This window comes from Protobothrops mucrosquamatus, unplaced genomic scaffold (genome assembly GCF_001527695.2).
Source record: "Protobothrops mucrosquamatus isolate PMUCROS unplaced genomic scaffold, P.Mucros_1.0 scaffold2662, whole genome shotgun sequence".
In the NCBI taxonomy this organism is placed as follows: Eukaryota; Metazoa; Chordata; class Lepidosauria; order Squamata; family Viperidae; genus Protobothrops; species Protobothrops mucrosquamatus.
Window position 1 is genome coordinate 36,255 of NW_015388711.1, and position 16,662 is coordinate 52,916.

The 16,662-nt window shown below is 46.2% G+C and overlaps 1 protein-coding gene across 1 annotated transcript in view; it reads right to left on the reverse strand.

The window, feature by feature from the left end:
• The window catches only part of DPP9 (dipeptidyl peptidase 9), a 38,104-nt gene extending 22,732 nt beyond the window's left edge, over positions 1–15,372 (reverse strand). Inside the window, exons 1-9 of the mRNA XM_029285988.1 lie at positions 15,142–15,372; positions 13,092–13,204; positions 11,403–11,576; positions 7,733–7,901; positions 5,707–5,820; positions 4,969–5,097; positions 3,785–3,846; positions 1,879–1,979; positions 333–510 (exon numbers count right to left, since the gene is read on the reverse strand). Coding sequence (XP_029141821.1) covers positions 333–510; positions 1,879–1,979; positions 3,785–3,846; positions 4,969–5,097; positions 5,707–5,820; positions 7,733–7,901; positions 11,403–11,576; positions 13,092–13,204; positions 15,142–15,367 — 1,266 coding nt within the window. The 5' untranslated portion in view covers positions 15,368–15,372. The remainder of the gene's footprint in view (positions 1–332; positions 511–1,878; positions 1,980–3,784; positions 3,847–4,968; positions 5,098–5,706; positions 5,821–7,732; positions 7,902–11,402; positions 11,577–13,091; positions 13,205–15,141) is intronic.
• Between the last annotated feature and the right edge of the window lie 1,290 nt (positions 15,373–16,662).

The window sequence follows — 16,662 nt, forward strand, 5'->3', positions numbered from 1 at the left end:
GAGAACAATTAACCAGTGGAACAACCTGCCTCCAGAAGCGGTGAATGCACCAACACTGGAAGTTTTTAAGAAGAGACTGGACAGCCATTTGTCTGAAATGGTATAGGGTCTCCTGCCTGAGCAGGGGGTTGGACTAGATGACCTCCAAGGTCTCTTCCAACTTTGTTGTTGTTATTATTATTGCACTTGTTAAGTGAGTCACACGATTGTTAAATGAGTCTTGCTTCACTCGGCTTCTCAAGACACAGAAAGAATGGGAAGCATCAGAAAATCTGGGGGGCGGTGGGGGGAGTTATACGTGAGAAAAAGCCCCGTATCTGAGCTCAGCTTACGTTGATCCAGACATTGGTGACTTCTTCGTAGACGATGAAGGGATGGGTGTTCTCCGGCACGGCTTTGGCAAATTCCAGGCGCTGTTCCTCGTTTTCCGGGACCGGGATGAAGAGGGCGGGAGGGAAGAGGACCAGCTGGAGCTGCTGCTGAGGTCTGTCTAGGAACATGGCCCATGCGCTGCGGGGAAGCGGGAGAGGGAAGGAAAAGAAAGATTGGTGTGCAGGAAAGCCAGGGGGAGCAACTGCAGACTAAACCTTGGGAACACGGCTGAGTAATGCTGGGAAGAATTAGGGGAGTCTCCCAACTCGGCACCTTTAAGACTTTGTGGACTTCAACTCCCAGAGTTCCTCAGCCAGCTATGGCTCGTTGAGGAACTCTGGGAGTTGAAGTCCACGAGTCTTAAAAGGTGCCAAGTTCGGAGACCCCTGCCGTAAACCAAACTCGGGGTTTAGTTCTCAAATTCCTCTGGCACAACTTTTCCTGTCTCTCTCTTTTTTTTAAATTTCAATTTTTCCCATCTTTAGTCACTAGCGTCTGAAATTCAAAAGCCAGACAAGCTTGGGAGTAGGGCAGGATGGAGAAGCCACAGATCCCAGGAAACCCTTGATCAAGACACCCCAAATATTGATAAGGGAGAATATTTGTAGCTCATGGTTGAAATGAGGGCTCCTTGGTGCTTTCTGAGCTGGGTGGTTTTCTTGCAGATCTTTCATTATCCAACTAGGTAACATCATCGGTGCTAGAAGGGAGTGGGGTGTGCAGAGGAGAGGGGGATGAGAAGGAGAAGGAGGAGAAGAAGGAGGAGGAGGAGGGGGGGAGAAGGGGAAGAAAAAGAAGAAAAAGAAGAGGAGGAGGAAGAGAAGATAAAGAAGAAGAAGGAGGAGAAGTTGAAGAAGAAAAAGAAGAGGAGGAGGAGGAGGAGGAGGAGGAGGAGGAGGAGGAGGAGACGATGAATGTGGGTTCCTTGCTGCTTTCCTTGCAGATCTTTCATTATCCAACTAGGTAACATCATCAGTGCTGGAAGGGAATGGGGTGTGCAGAGGAAGAGGAGGAGGAGGAAGAGGAGGAGAAGATGAAGGAGGAGGAGGAGGAGGAAGAGGAGAAGAAGAAGAAGGAGGAGGAGGAGGGGAGGGGGAGAAGGGGAAGAAGGAGGAGGAGAAGTTGAAGAAGAAAAAGAAGAGGAGGAGGAGGAGGAGGAGACAACGATGAATGTGGGTTCCTTGCTGCTTTCCTTGCAGATCTTTCATTATCCAACTAGGTAACATCATCAGTGCTGGAAGGGAATGGGGTGTTCAGAGGAGGAGGATTGTGGGGTCTTGGTTGTCTCTGAGCTTTTCTTGCAGATGTTTCACGACCCAATTAAGTAACATCAGTGCTAGTCCTCTTATTAACCCTACTTTGGATAATGAAACATCTGCAAAAAAGCCCGCCAAGCTCAGAGAGCACCAAGGACCCCTCACTCAGATATTGATCAAAATGCGCAAACACTCTTAATCTGGGATAAGGTAGCTTAGCTGTCTCCACCTCAACTACACAGATACTTACTATTTGCCATCTCGGGTCCAACCAGCTCGCGCAATGTACTCCACGTTGGGGAACATGGTAGCAAAGGGGTGCACCAGCTCCATGTCGCGGGCATGCATGATCTGCCAATATTCAGGGAGAAGGGAAAGAGATTGAAAGTGTAACTGGAGAAAGTTTTGTAGATGGCAAAATTTACACGCCTCTGCCAGGAAAAGTATCCCCAAAGCAGAAACAATATGCCCATTTGCATCAGGGTTGGGTAGCTTGTATAAATCGAACTTAATTAAATGACAATTAAAGTAAATTACTTTTTAAAAAAAAAATTTTTTTAATTGAAACGATAACTTCCTTTTTATTCATTCATTTATTGATGAACGCACTTTCATTTTTATTTGGTTCTCTTGCGAAGTTGCTTTTTTATAAGCCATCCAGCCCCGTTAACTACTTTGGGCGGCACAAAATAGACCATTAAAAACATAAGCAATTAAAATAATAAAGGACAGGATGGAAATGAATAAATTCCAGCCAAGAAAGGAAAACTCAATACAGTAAAAAAAAAAAAAACATCTAGAGAAAAACAATTGTCATCATCCCGATAGTTGGACTTAATTTTATTTAATGATATAATTTTTTTATTTTTAAAAAAAAGAAAATTGAAGATTTCCCCTAACAAATTAACCAAATGAGAACTGAGGCTGTTTTGGGGCTTGGTTTGTTTGTTTCATTTTTAAATGACACAAGCAGAGTTACAGGCCTAATTTTCTCCCTAAAACACACTGAAACAGCCGGGGAGACAAGGCAGAATATACAACCATATTTCCCCCAAAATAAGACTGGGTCTTATAAATTGGGTATGTCTAGTTTAATGAATTGGGAATTGGGGATGTCTCGTTTAATGAAGAGAAGGACGAGGGGGACAGGATAGCAGCCTTCCGGTATCTCAGGGGCTGCCCCAAAGAAGAGGCAGTCAAGCTATTCTCCAAAGCGCCTGAAGGCAGGACAAGAAGCAACGGGTGGAAACTGATCATAAAAATGAAAGAGAAAGAAGATTCAGAATACTTTAGAATAGCGGTTTAATAATAGGTTTATTTTGATAAAAATTATTATGTATTGGAATGGAAAAAAATTTGGCTTTTTAGATTTGCATGGTTTCAATAATTATGTGAGTGTTTTAAATTAGTAAGATGACCTTTCTGTATGATAACATAAAAGTGATAAGTCATGACAATCAATTGGATTGGATGAAATTTGAATTTTGTTTAATGAATTGAAATGATTTAAGGTTTAACATTATTTTGTTATTTTAAAGAGATTGATCAATTGTGGGATTATATATGTATAGGGTAGATTAATATTTTATTTTAACTATGATATCTATTGTGTAGTGGAAGAAGAAATAAATGAGATTGGTGATAAAATGAGGGAGGTGAGAGATTAAGAATTAGAATATATTTGGAAGAGATACCTGAATTGATAACTTGTTGATTTAAAGTTAAATTTGATTATGGTAATTGTAAACTGACAAAGTTTTTAAACAGGTTTAGCAGTAATAGAAATTTAAATTAGAAATGGAATATTTCAAACGTACTATGCTAGTTGAGGAAAATAGAGAGGGGACAGTGAATGTTCTGAGTTGAGTTGTTTATATATGTTTTCACTTTTGAATGTTTGATTACCCAAACGCCACGGTGTGTCCTGAGTACTTTTTCTTAAGAATTAAAAAACTAAAAATTAAAAATAAAATGTGTTAAAAAAAGAAAAGAATAGCAGTCTTCAAACTTGGCTCTTTTATGACTTGTGGACTTCAACTCCCAGAATTCCTCAGCCAGGCACAAGTCATTAAAGGGCCAGGTTTGAAGACCCCTGGCCTAAGATAAAAGTATAAAAATCAAAGCTTCCATACCGGAGCCTAAAGAGTTGGACTCACCTTTCCTTGGCTGTCGGTTTGAAACTCTGCCAGTTTTAGTGCGATCTTGGGATTTTTGCTACCTGAAATGGACGTAAAATAAAAGAGATGCAAAATACAGTGAAATTTTAACATCTGCATCCAGTTGGTCCCCCCCCCCCCCGCATGAGGGAAAAAAATCAGTTTTATTCACTTAGGTTAATTTCTTTGCACCTGACCGGGGGGGGGGGGAGAGCTACGTAGATAATCCAATTATATTGACAATTTTGTCTGGTGCCCTAGGCAGTGTTTGAACTGTATGCTCCTCTCTCTCACAGTGGTTAGTAAGGGTGCCACCATGGAAAAACCGTGATTAGATTACTCCAAATTGATTAGGATCACAGAAAGGCAAAAAACAAAAAAGGAAGATGCTGAGACTCTAGAAAGATTGCAGAGAAGAGAGCAACAAAGGGGATTGGAGCATAAAACATACAAAGAATGGTTGCTGGAATTGGGTATGTCTAGTTTAATGAAGAGAAGGACGAGGGGGACAGGATAGTTTTGGGGCTTGGTTTGTTTGTTTGTTTGTTTCATTTTTAAATGACACAAGCAGAGTTACAGGCCTAATTTTCTCCCTAAAACACACTGAAACAGCCGGGGAGACAAGGCAGCATACAGAACCATATTTCCACCAAAATAAGGCTGGGTCTTATAAATTGGATATGTCTAGTTTAATGAATTGGGAATTGGGGATGTCTCGTTTAATGAAGAGAAGGACGAGGGGGGACATGATAGCAGTCTTCCAGTATCTCAGGGGCTGCCCCAAAGAAGAGGGAGTCAAGCCATTCTCCAAAGCACCTGAAGGCAGGACAAGAAGCAACGGGTGGAAAGTAACCAAGGAGAGAAGCAACTTAGAACTAAAGAGAAATTTCCTGACAGTGAGAACAATTAACCAGTGGGACAACCTGCCTCCAGAATCTGTGAATGCTCCAACACTGAACGTTTTTAAGAAGAGACTGGACAGCCATTTGTCTGAAATGGTATAGGGCTTCCTGCCTGAGCAGGGGGATGGACTAGATGACCTCCAAGGTCCCTTCTAAGCCTTTTATTCTATGTTCTATATGTCAGTCTGCATATAGACTGCATATGGACATATGGAGGAGGTCTCTGCTAGCTCTGTTGGGAATACCTGCCACTGTTTTCTCCTTCCATCATCCCCCACTGACCTGTTCTGGGATACCGGTATGTGTCCGTTTTCCGTTCTTCAAGGGCCGGGGAAGGGACGTGAATCACCTCCACCTCAGACTCATCCACTTCCTCGTACAGAATTCGCAAGGTCTTCCAGCCTTCGGGTCCTAAATGGAAAGCAGGCGGGTAGAAGGACGGAAGGGAGGTTAATAGATAAGAGAAGGTAAACCTTATTGTCATTTTTTTTTCTGTGTACAGAATGGAACACATTAAAACGAAATTCTGATGCCTGCTCTCGAAATATATTTACATACACACTCACGCCCGTATATTATGTATATATACATATATCATCATACATACATATATATTTATATATACATACATGTGTGTGTGTGTGTGTATTAATCACAGTCCATTTTAAATACATAGCGGGGGAAAAAGTCTTGAGAGTTAACGAGGTTGATACTATATGGTACAGGTAATCCTTGGCTTACAACGCTTCATATAATAATAATATAATAATAATAATACCACCACCAATAGTCATAGGCGCCTTGGGTGCAATCCCAAAACAACTGGAGCACCACTTGAACACCATCATCGGCATTGACAAATTCGCCATTAGTCAATTGCAAAAGGCGGCCTTACTAGGAACACGCTGCCCTCAGAGGTGTTCCTCCCATCCCAAAGACACGGTGCACCCTCTTTTCCAGCAGATTCAGACATTAATTGGAGAAGACAGCCGTTTAGAGAGGGCAGCCTGGAATACGTACCTTCTTGGCAAGATGTTGGACACCACCAGTACCCTGTAAACCGATCAAATTCTTCTTGGATGACAAAAGTGGCCACACCGGCTGACTTGGGGTCATCGAGCACACTGGATAAACCTGGAAAAAAAATGGTGACGCTCTTTATATCAAGTGTCTTAAAAACCCTCAGTTAATCTACCTAATATGAATAGAATCGAATCTAGAATAGAATAGAATAGAATCTTTATATAGAATAGAATAGAATAGAATAGAATACAGAGTTGGAAGGGATCTTGGAGGTCTTCTAGTCCAGCCCCCTGCTCAAGGAGGAGAACCTACACCGTCTCAGACAGGTGAATGTCTAGCCTCTTTTTAAAAACCTCCAGTGATTGAGCGCCCACGATTTCTGGTGGCAAGCTGTTCCACTGGTTGATTGTCCTCACTGTCAAGAAGTTTCTCCTTAATTCCAGGTTGCTTCTCTCTTTGATCAGCTTCCAACCATTGTTTCTCGTCCTTCCCTCTGGTGCTCTGGTGAACAGTCTGACCCCCTCTGCCTTGTGGCAGCCCCTCGGATAGTGGAATAACTGCTATCATGTCTCCCCCATTTCTTCTTTTCTTCAGACTGGCCCAGGGTTAGGCAACCTTGGCCCTTTTAAGATTCGTGGACTTCAGCTCCCAGAATTCCTGAGCCAGCCATGCTGAGGGGAAAGGGAGAGGTTTCCAAGCTGAGCCATGCTGGCTCAGGAATTCTGGGAGTTGAAGTCCACCAGTCATAAAAGAGCCAAACTATTCTATTCTATATTCTATATTCTATATTCTATATTCTATATTCTATATTCTATTCTATTCCAGTGGTGGCAAACCTATGGCACGCGTGCCAGAGGCGGCACTCAGAGCCCTCTCTGTGGGCATGCGCGCCATGCCCCAAAGATGGCAATCGTCCCTCTTCAACCAGCCACCCGCTAACCTGCCGAGGTCCCACGTGGTCTGATGCATCCCAGCACCCATGCGCTCGCTGGCCTCTGTGTGCAGGGGCCGATGGTGTCAGGCAGCAGCCGCCCCGGCCCCTGCCTCACCTTGCCCTGTGACAATGGCACCCCTGCCCTGCTTCGCCTCGCCTCTCCCTGCAGGACGAGCCTCCTGCCCACCGCCCCACCTGCCAGAGACCCCCTGGACCTCCCCCAACCCTGCCCGGCCCCCACAGGCGTCCCTCCCCACGAGCAACATTGAGGTGATCACGCCCACCTTGGCCACATCCACCCAGTCTGCCATGACCACCACGGCCACGCCCATCCAGTGGGCCACGCCCACCTGGCACCCGGCGATAAATACGTGGGTTTTGGGTTGCAGTTTGGGCACTCGGTCTCTAAAAGGTTCGCCATCACTGTAATCCAGTGGTTCTCAACCTTTTTAATGCCGCGACCCCAACCGGTCGTAAGTCGAGGACTAAACCGGTCGTAAGTCGAGGACTAAACCGGTCGTAAGTCGAGGACTAAACCAGTCGTAAGTCGAGGACTACCCAACCGATCGTAAGTCGAGGACTTTCCCTGCCCGGGAGCGCCGTGCATGCGTGGTTCCGCCCCCTGCGCCGGCCGAGGCGTAGCTGGCAAGCGGCAGAGACGGAGCAGGCCGACCACCAGCTGGCCCAGCCCAAGGGAGGTAAGGCACCCGCCGGAAAAGGGGGAAAAAATGGTGAACAAAAAAAATGGCAGACAGCCTTGCTTGGCGACCCCCATGAAATGGTCGATCGACCCCAAATGGGGTCCCGACCCACAGGCTGAGAACCACTGCTGTAATCTATTCTATATTCTATTCTATATTCTATTCTGTGATTCTTTTTCTATTCTATTCCATTCCGTTATAAACTGTTGTTAGCCACCCAGAGTTATCTATGGATGGATATACCATTTTCTAAATAAACAAAACGGTCCCCGGAAGGGCACAGAGAAACAGGCGCCATCCGGCACGAACTATTTTGTGCCTCCACCCGCTGAAACAAAACCCGCCGTTGCCTTCCGTGCGGGGAAACGCCCGAGCCGAGGCGGCGTACCTTTCTGGCAGAAGGTCAGGCGTCGTTCTTCCCCCGTCTCGATGTTGGCCACCCACAGGTCATTGCTGTTGATGAACGAGAAGAAGGAAGGGTCCGCTGAGCAGATTTTGGGGTCCATCCTGGGGCCCGAGCATTGCGTCTGGATTTCCAGCGGCTTCATAGGAGAGACCTGGAGCCGAAGGAATTGCCTTTGAATTAACCATTTACAGGTGCTCCTCGAGTTACAACCGTTCGTTTAACGACAGTGAAGTTTCAAAAAAAGTGAGTTACGACCGGTCCTTGCATTTGCAACCGTTAGGGCAGCCCCACGGTCACGTGATCAGAATCGGGGCACTTTTCAACAAGGTCTCCCACAATTGGAGCATTGGGGGGAGGCGTAGGTCACGTGACCGCCCACTGCGATCTTCCCAGCGGGCTTCCGACTAGCAAAGTGAATGGGGGACTTGTGTCGACGCTGCAAATACTGTATATTCTTGCTTTGACAATATGCAGAACTGTCTGGTATTTTTATAGTTAAATCAGGGGGAAAAAGAAACCGGAAGTAAATCACATCTTCCAAGTTAATTGGAAGATGTGAACCATGACCCCAAAATAGGGGCGGAAAAAAATGCTTAGAATGTATGTGTAACGGAAAAGAATCCAGATCTAAGCATTTCCACCATGCCGTACTGACCTCTCTGTAACCTTAATAAATGCTTTTAGGAAAAAAATATGCCTGAAAGTTCTTTTAAGTGTTTCGTTAATCAGACACATGACAACTTGCTTAACAACTAATCTATTGATAAATGTAATAAATATGTTTTTACTTAGCTGTTATAATAAAAAACTATTAGCTTAAATATGAGATAGCAGACATCAAGAGAAAAAAACAGAGGAAGTATTTAATGTTGAAATAAAGAGAAATGTTGGTTACTAAATTTAAGACATTCGGAAATTAATAGAAAATTAACAAGAAGGTTATACTGTATTATTTATTAGTTGATGTAAGATGGCGAGAAATAGAATATACTCAAATAGATAAGACGTGTATCCTGAACATTAGATCTTGTGATGAATTGTGATAAAGGGAACTGGGGTTATTTAAAACTTGGAAATTATAAATATTAAATGTTAAATCTAAATATTAATGGGAAACTAAAAATGGGGAAAAACTAATTAGGACATTGATTGTCTACAAAGACTGAATGTTAAAATAACCAGGATATGTATACGCTAAAAATTATTGATAAATGTAAGAAAGTTATTTTTATTTAATTGATATAATAAGAATTGTATTAGTTTAAACATGAGACAGTAAATACTAAGGGGAAAAGAGAGGAAATATTTAATGTAGTACTTTGAGACTTGTACTAAAGATACTTGTATGTTATTGAATGATCGATTAACTCAGCCGCCACATGGCTTTTTAAATATTTAAATGTAAAATTAGAAAAATCAATAAAACTTTTTAAAATAAAAAAAAACACTAAGGGCAGTCCTTAACTTACAACCACAACTGAGCCCAAAATTTCTGCTGCTAAGTGAGACATATTTCTTAAATGAATTTTGCCCCATTTTACGATCTTTCCTCCGACGGGTGTTAAGTGAATCACTGCAGTTCTTTCGTAACACAGTTGTTAAGTGAGTCACTGCTGTTGTGAAGCCAGCAAGCCAGTCGTTAAGTGAGTCTGGCTTCCCCCGTTGATTCTGCTTGTCAGGTCGCAAAAGGGGATCATGTGACCCCCCCGGGGACGCTGTGACCGTCGTAAATAGGAACCAATTTCCAAGCATCCCAGGTTTTATCACGTGACCGCGGGGAGGCTGCAACGGTCGTTAAGTGTGAAAAAACGATCATGAGTCACTTTCCTCAGTGCTGCTGCAACTTCAAGCAGTCACTAAATCAGGGGTAGGCAACCTTGGCTCTTTTATGACTCGTGGACTTCAACTCCCAGAATTCCTGAGCCAGCGTGACTCAGCTTGGAAACCTCTCCCTTTCCCCTCAGCATGGCCAGCTCAGGAATTCTGGGAGTTGAAGTCCGTGAGTCATGAAGGGGCCATAGTTCCCCCATGCTGGCTGAGGAATTCTGGGAGTTGAAGTCCACCAGTCATGAAGGGGCCAAGGTTGCCTACCCCTATCCTAGGATGAAGATTAAGAGCAGGGATCTTCAACCTTGGCTCTTTTATGACTCGTAGACTTCAACTCCCAGAATTCCTGAGCCAGCATGGCTCAGCTTGGAAACCTCTCCCTTTCCCCTCAGCATGGCCAGCTCAGGAATTCTGGGAGTTGAAGTCCGTGAGTCATGAAGGGGCCGTAGTTCCCCCATGCTGGCTGAGGAATTCTGGGAGTTGAAGTCCACCAGTCATGAAGGGGCCATAGTTCCCCCATGCTGGCCGAGGAATTCTGGGAGTTGAAGTCCGCGAGTCATGAAGGGGCCGTAGTTCCCCCATGCTGGCTGAGGAATTCTGGGAGTTGATGCCCACAAGTCACGAAGGGGCCATAGTTTCCCCATGCTGGCTGAGGAATTCTGGGAGTTGAAGTCCACCAGTCATGAAGGGGCCAAGGTTGCCTACCCCTATCCTAGGATGAAGATTAAGAGCAGGGATCTTCAACCTTGGCTCTTTTATGACTCGTAGACTTCAACTCCCAGAATTCCTGAGCCAGCATGGCTCAGCATGGAAACCTCTCCCTTTCCCCTCAGCGTGGCTGGCTCAGGAATTCTGGGAGTTGAAGTCCACGAGTCACAAAAGAGCCAATGTTGCCTAGCCCTGCACTAAATGAACTGTCGGAAGTTCAAAGTTACAAGGGCACTGAAAAAAGGTGATTTATGACCGTTTTTCACACTTATGACCCTTGCAGCATCCCCCATGGTCATGTGAGGAACTGACTCATATTTATGAGAGTTAACAGTGTCCCAGGGTCACGAGATGCCCTTTTTACGACCTTCTGACAAGCAAAGTCAAGGGGAGAAGACAGAGTCACTTCACAACCGGGTTACTAACAACTGCAGTGATTCCCTTAACAACCGTGACAAGAAAATGTCATAAAACGGGGCATAACTCACGTAACCAATGTCTCACCTAGCGACCTAAATTGGGGGGCGGCCATTCCTACCTATTTTGAGCACGAATGCCTCACTTAGCAACCTAAATTTGGGGGTCGCGTTCATTCCTACCTATTTCGAGCACAAATGCTTCACTTAGCGACCTAAATCTGGGGGCTGTGTTTATTCCTATCTATTTCGAGCACAAATGCCTCACTTAGCAACCTAAATTTGGGGGTAGCGTTTATTCCTACCTATTTCGAGCACAAATGCCTCACTTAGCGACCTAAATTTGGGGGCAGCGTTTATTCCTACCTATTTCGAGCACAAGTGCCTCACTTAGCGACCTAAATTTGGGGACCGCGTTTATTCCTACCTATTTCGAGCACAAATGCCTCACTTAGCGACCTAAATTTGGGGGCAGCGTTTATTCCTACCTATTTCGAGCACAAATGTCTCACTTAGCGACCTAAATCTGGGGGCTGCGTTTATTCCCTATTTCGAGCACAAATGTCTCACTTAGCGACCTAAATCTGGGGGCGGTGTTTATTCCTGCTTCTTTCCGAGCACAACCTCTATCACGGAGGCCCAAAAAAAGGCACCTGTCACTCAAGGACCGCAAGGAAGGGAACCGGCGGTGAGAAACTCACCATAAAGCCATTTTTGCCTCCATCCTGACAGTAGAAGAGGCTGTTGCTGGCCTGGAAGAGGAAGAGGCCGCTCTCCCGGTGGAAGTCGTAGGAGGTGATCCCGAAGACGCCCAGCCGCTTGCGTTCCCTCAGCAGCTCCTCCTCCCTGGAGTACATCCCGTGGTGCGGGGTCGCCTGGGAGGGAGGGAGGGGGGGAAGAACCGGTGGGATGAAGGAGCTGAGCCCTGGTGTGGATCCAGAAGCCCCCCCAAGAGATAAATGTGTTTCTTTTCAAATAAAGGAAAATACAGGTTGTCCTCGCTTAACGACAGTTCTGTTTAGTGACCGTTCCAAGTTGTTGCCTGGGTGGGAGGGAAAGAACTGGTGGAATGAAGGAACAGAGCGCTGGTGCAGATTCACAGCCCCCCCAAAGAGATAAATGTGTTTCTTTTCAAATAAAGGAAAATACAGGCTGTCCTCGCTTAACGACGGTCCTGTTTAGTGACCGCTCCAAGTTGTTGCCTGGGCGGGAGGGAAAGAACTGGTGGAATGAAGGAACAGAGCGCTGGTGCGGATTCAGAGCCCCCCCCCAAGAGATAAATGTGTTTCTTTTCAAATAAAGAAAAATGCAGGCTGTCCTCGCTTAACGATGGTCCTCTTTAGTGACCGTTCCAAATTGTTGCCTGGGTGGGAGGGAAAGAACTGGTGGAATGAAGGAATGGAGCGCTGGTGCGGATTCAGAATCCCCCCCCCGACAAATGTGTTTCTTTTCAAATATAGGACAACACAGGTGGTCTTCACTTAACGACGGTCCTGTTTAGTGACCGTTCCAAGTGGCTGCCTAGGCGGGAGGGAAAGAATCATTGGGATGAAGGAACAGACCACCAGTGTGAATTCAGACAGGTCCAAGCAATAGATGCATTTCCCTTTAAATAAAAGACAAGGCAGGCAGTTTTCACTTAACGACGGTTCTTTTTAGCGACCGTTCCAAGTTATTGTCTGGGCAAGATGGGAAAGAATCAGTGGGGTGAAAGAACGTGAATTTAGGGTGCATCCCCCCAAAAAATGAATGCATTTTTCCTTTAAGGACCATAAGGATTAGTCCTCACTTAACAACGGTCCTGTTTAGCGACCATTCAAAGCTACAACGGTGCTACAAAAGTAATTTTGTGGCTGATTCTCACACTTAAACCACCCTCCTGTGATCGAGATTCAGGCGCTTCGCATCTCGCGGGCATTTCCCGCGGTTGAAATTTCCCACGGTCACATGACCTCCCCTTGGCAGGCTTGATAAGCAGCTTCTGCTAAGCAGATTCAGTAAACTAGATGTTTCGCTTAACGTCCAAGAGAAAAAGTGACATCGTCACATTTGCTACAGTCGTGGGATGCCTTGTTGAATGACCATGTTGCCTCCAGAAGCTGTGAATGCTCCAACACCGGAAGTTTTTAAGAAGAGACTGGACAGCCATTTGTCCGAAATGGTATAGGGTTTCCTGCCTGAGCAGGGGGTTGGACTAGATGACCTCCAAGGTCCCTTCCAACTTTTTTTATTATTATTATTAGCAACAGAGTTGGGGATCCCAACAGTGGTCGTTATGCGAGGACTGCCTGGGTCCGATTCCAGATTTAGGCCGAAACACCCGAGGGCCACGGGGTGTGTGTGTGTGTGTGTGTGTGTGTGTGTGTGTGTGTAACGACAGATGTTCTCACCTGGAAATGATCCAGCATTTGCTTCCACGACAACAGCAGGAGGGCTTCCTTCCGTACCTTTTTGGGAATCTCCGAGTACAGGAGAGAATTTTCCCGGCTTCCGTATGGCATTCCTAAATGAGGAAGGTCAGAACAATAGGAAAAAAAAAGCCTTTTATTTAAACTCCACGGATTAGAAGCTCTTTGTAAGTTTAAACACGGTAGTTTTTCTTTTTTAAAATTCTCTTGACCAAACAGACACACACAATCAGCACTGGTGACATTACCTAGTTTGAGTAAAGGGACGCCTGCAAGAGAACAAGCCAGCTGAGAGAGCAGCCAGGACCCCACTGTCTCCCCCTACTTTCTCTTCCTCCTCCTCCTCTCCACAAACCCCACTCCCTACTAGCACTGATTGCACTACCCAGCTTAGGTAATGAAACGTCTGCAAGAAAACACGCAAGCTGAGGGTGCACTTGAGAGACACAATCTGCAGAGCTTGGTGTTGTAGTCCTGCTTTAGGCATGAAAGCCGACTGAGTGACAAGGTGACTTTGGGCCAGTCACCAGGAGACGGGGAGTTCTAGTCCCGCCTTAGACACTGAAGCTGCCTGGGTGACTTTTGACTTTGACAGTGTGTTCTAGTCCCGCCTTAGGCACGAAAGGTGACTTTGGGCCAATCACCAGGAGACGCTGAGTTCTAGTCCCGCCATAGGCACGAAAGCGACTTACATAACTTTGAGCCAATCACCAGGAGACGGTGAGTTCTAGTCCCGCCTTAGGCACGAAAGCCAGCTGGGTGACTTTGGGCCAATCACCAGGAGACGGTGAGTTCTAGTCCCGCCTTAGGCACGAAAGCCAGCTGGGTGACTTTGGGCCAATCACCAGGAGATGGTGAGTTCTAGTCCCGCCTTAGGCACGAAAGCCAGCTGGGTGACTTTGGGCCATCCCTCTCACTTAGCCCAACCAACATCGCAAGGTTGTTGTTGTGGGGAAAGAGGAGGGAAAGGAAGATGGGTTGCTAAGCTCAACACCCTGAGTTATTTGTAAGAATGATAAAGGCGGGAAATGAATGAATGAATGAATGAATGAACAGGCTGAAAACAGACAAGAGATTGTAACTGGCAGCCTAATGGGCCTAGAATACACAACACACACACAAAATATGCAGATGATACCACTCTAATGGCAGAAAGTGAAGAGGAACTAAAGAGCCTCTTGATGCGGGTGAAGGAGAGTGCAAAAGTTGGCTTGAAACTCAACATTAAGAAAACCAAGATCATGGCATCTGGCCCTCTCAATTCCTGGCAAATAGATGGGGAAGAAATGGAGGTAGTGAAATGGAGGAAGATTTTATCTTCCTGGGCTCCAAGATCACCGCAGATGGGGACTGCAGCCAAGAAATTAGGGGAGGAAAGCTATGGCAAATCTAGACAGCATACTAAAAAGCAGAGACATCACCCTGCCAACAAAAGTGCATATAGTCAAGGCCATGGTTTCCCCAGTTGCAATGTATGGCTTTGAAAGTTGGACTGTAAGAAAGGCTGAGCGCCAAAGAATGGAGGCCTTTGAACTCTGGTGCTGGAGAAGACTCCTGCGAGTCCCCTGGACTGCAAGGCGATCCAACCGGTCAGTCCTAGAGGAGATCAACCCCGACTGCTCTTTAGAAGGCCAGATCCTGAAGTTGAAACTCAAGTCCTTTGGCCACCTAATGAGAAGGAAGGACTCACTGGAGAAGGGCCTGATGCTGGGAAAGATGGAGGGCAATAGAAGAAGGGGATGACAGAGAACGAGGTGGCTGGATGGAGTCCCTGAAGCAGTAGGCGTGAGCTTCAATGGACTCCAGAAGATGGCAGAGGACAGGAAGGCCTGGAGGAACGTTGTCCATGGGGTCGCGAGGGGTCGGACACGACTTTCCAACTAACAACATCATCCCAGGTCCTTGGGAAGGACTTGATAGATGGATAAAAATGCCAAATTTGAAAGTCTGAACATCTGGCAGGCTGTGCGATCAACCCTAATCGCATCTTTTTGGTAGCTTCTAAAGGTTGCCAACCGAGGTGAGGTCGTACCTAGGTAATACAGCCGATGGGAATGAGGGCTTGACTCTTCTGTTTTACGGACAAACTGGAAGTCGTGGGGGGCCTTATTCACGATCATTCCCGTGTACTTCCGGCTGCCGTGAATAATGTCACGCAGCCCCTCCCACGAGTGTTTCTCCACCTGGAACTGGGATGTGGAGGCGTCCTCCATCTCGACTGCCTCGGCGCTGTCAGGCAGAGCGTCCACCGCTGTCATCTTCCGCCTCCCTCCGGAACTGGTCAAGGAACTAGGAGAAAAAGAGGAGGGAAAAAGAAAAAAAGAAATGAGAGAGGACAGGAAGGATAAGAGAGGAACGGGAGAGTCTGTGTTTATATATCTTTAGTTATATAAGACAGGGCTTTTCAACCTTTTCATTCATTGTACCACTTTTAGGATATGGCAATATCCGAGTACCACCAGTCGCCTAGCAAAGTGTCAAAAATTTGATGACCCCCCCCCAAAAAAGGGATATACAGGTTGTCCTCAACTTACAACAGTCGCTTAGTGACTGTTCGAAGTTACAATGGCACTGAAAAAATGCCCCCCAAGCCACAGCCGAGCAAGACACCTGCCTGCCCACCCAGTGGCGCTCTTCCTCCTGTCCGAGGTTTCCATTGTTGTGAGCATTTCTGTTGAGGATTGGCAGCGGGGGTGGGGTGGGTGTTTGGTTTTTATTCCCCCCGTCTGCTGGGTGGTTGCAGCAGGTTTTGGTCACTTCATATGACCCTGGGACACTGTGACCGTCATAAATATGAATCAGGTGCCAAGCATCTGAATGTAAATCACAAGACCCTGGAGATGCTGCAACATTCCAGCTGATCGGCACTTCTTCTGGGCTCAGCAGAAGCACCAGGATCAGCGCCGAGCTCCAGCTGGAGCCCGGTGCTGATCCTGGCGCTTCCGCTGAGCCCTGACAGCCCTGCAGCTCCAGCCGTCTCTCGCTCAGGCTTGTGCGGTGCTGCCACCGGTTCAGCTCATTCCCCTCCCCTGCTACCACTTTTCTAGGATGGTCGCGTACCACCTGCCAGGTGCCAATGTACCACAGATGGTACCCGTACCACTGGTTGAAAAGCCCTGATATAAGATAACCTTTGTCGTCATTTTTTACTGTGGGCACAATGGCACACATCAAAAATGAAATTTAGTTGCCCGCTCTCAAAGTGAACACATACATGACACACACCTAAACATACTATATACAACATATGTATAGTTCTACACCCCTACATATACGTAGCAAATAAATATTAAACGCTGTCCATCTTGAATATATAACGGAAGGAGGAAGCTTGAGAGTTCACAAGGTTAATGCTGTATGGAACGAAACTCTGGCTGAATCTGGATGTTCTGTTACGGATACCACAAAGCCCCCTCCTCCCAGAAGGGAACAAGGAAAACAGGTCATGAAGAGGGTGTGTAGTGTCCCAGATAATCTTACGGACCCTGCTCAAGCAACGGTTCTGTGCCATGTCCTGGATGGGAGGGAGGGAACTGCCAATGATCTTTTCAGC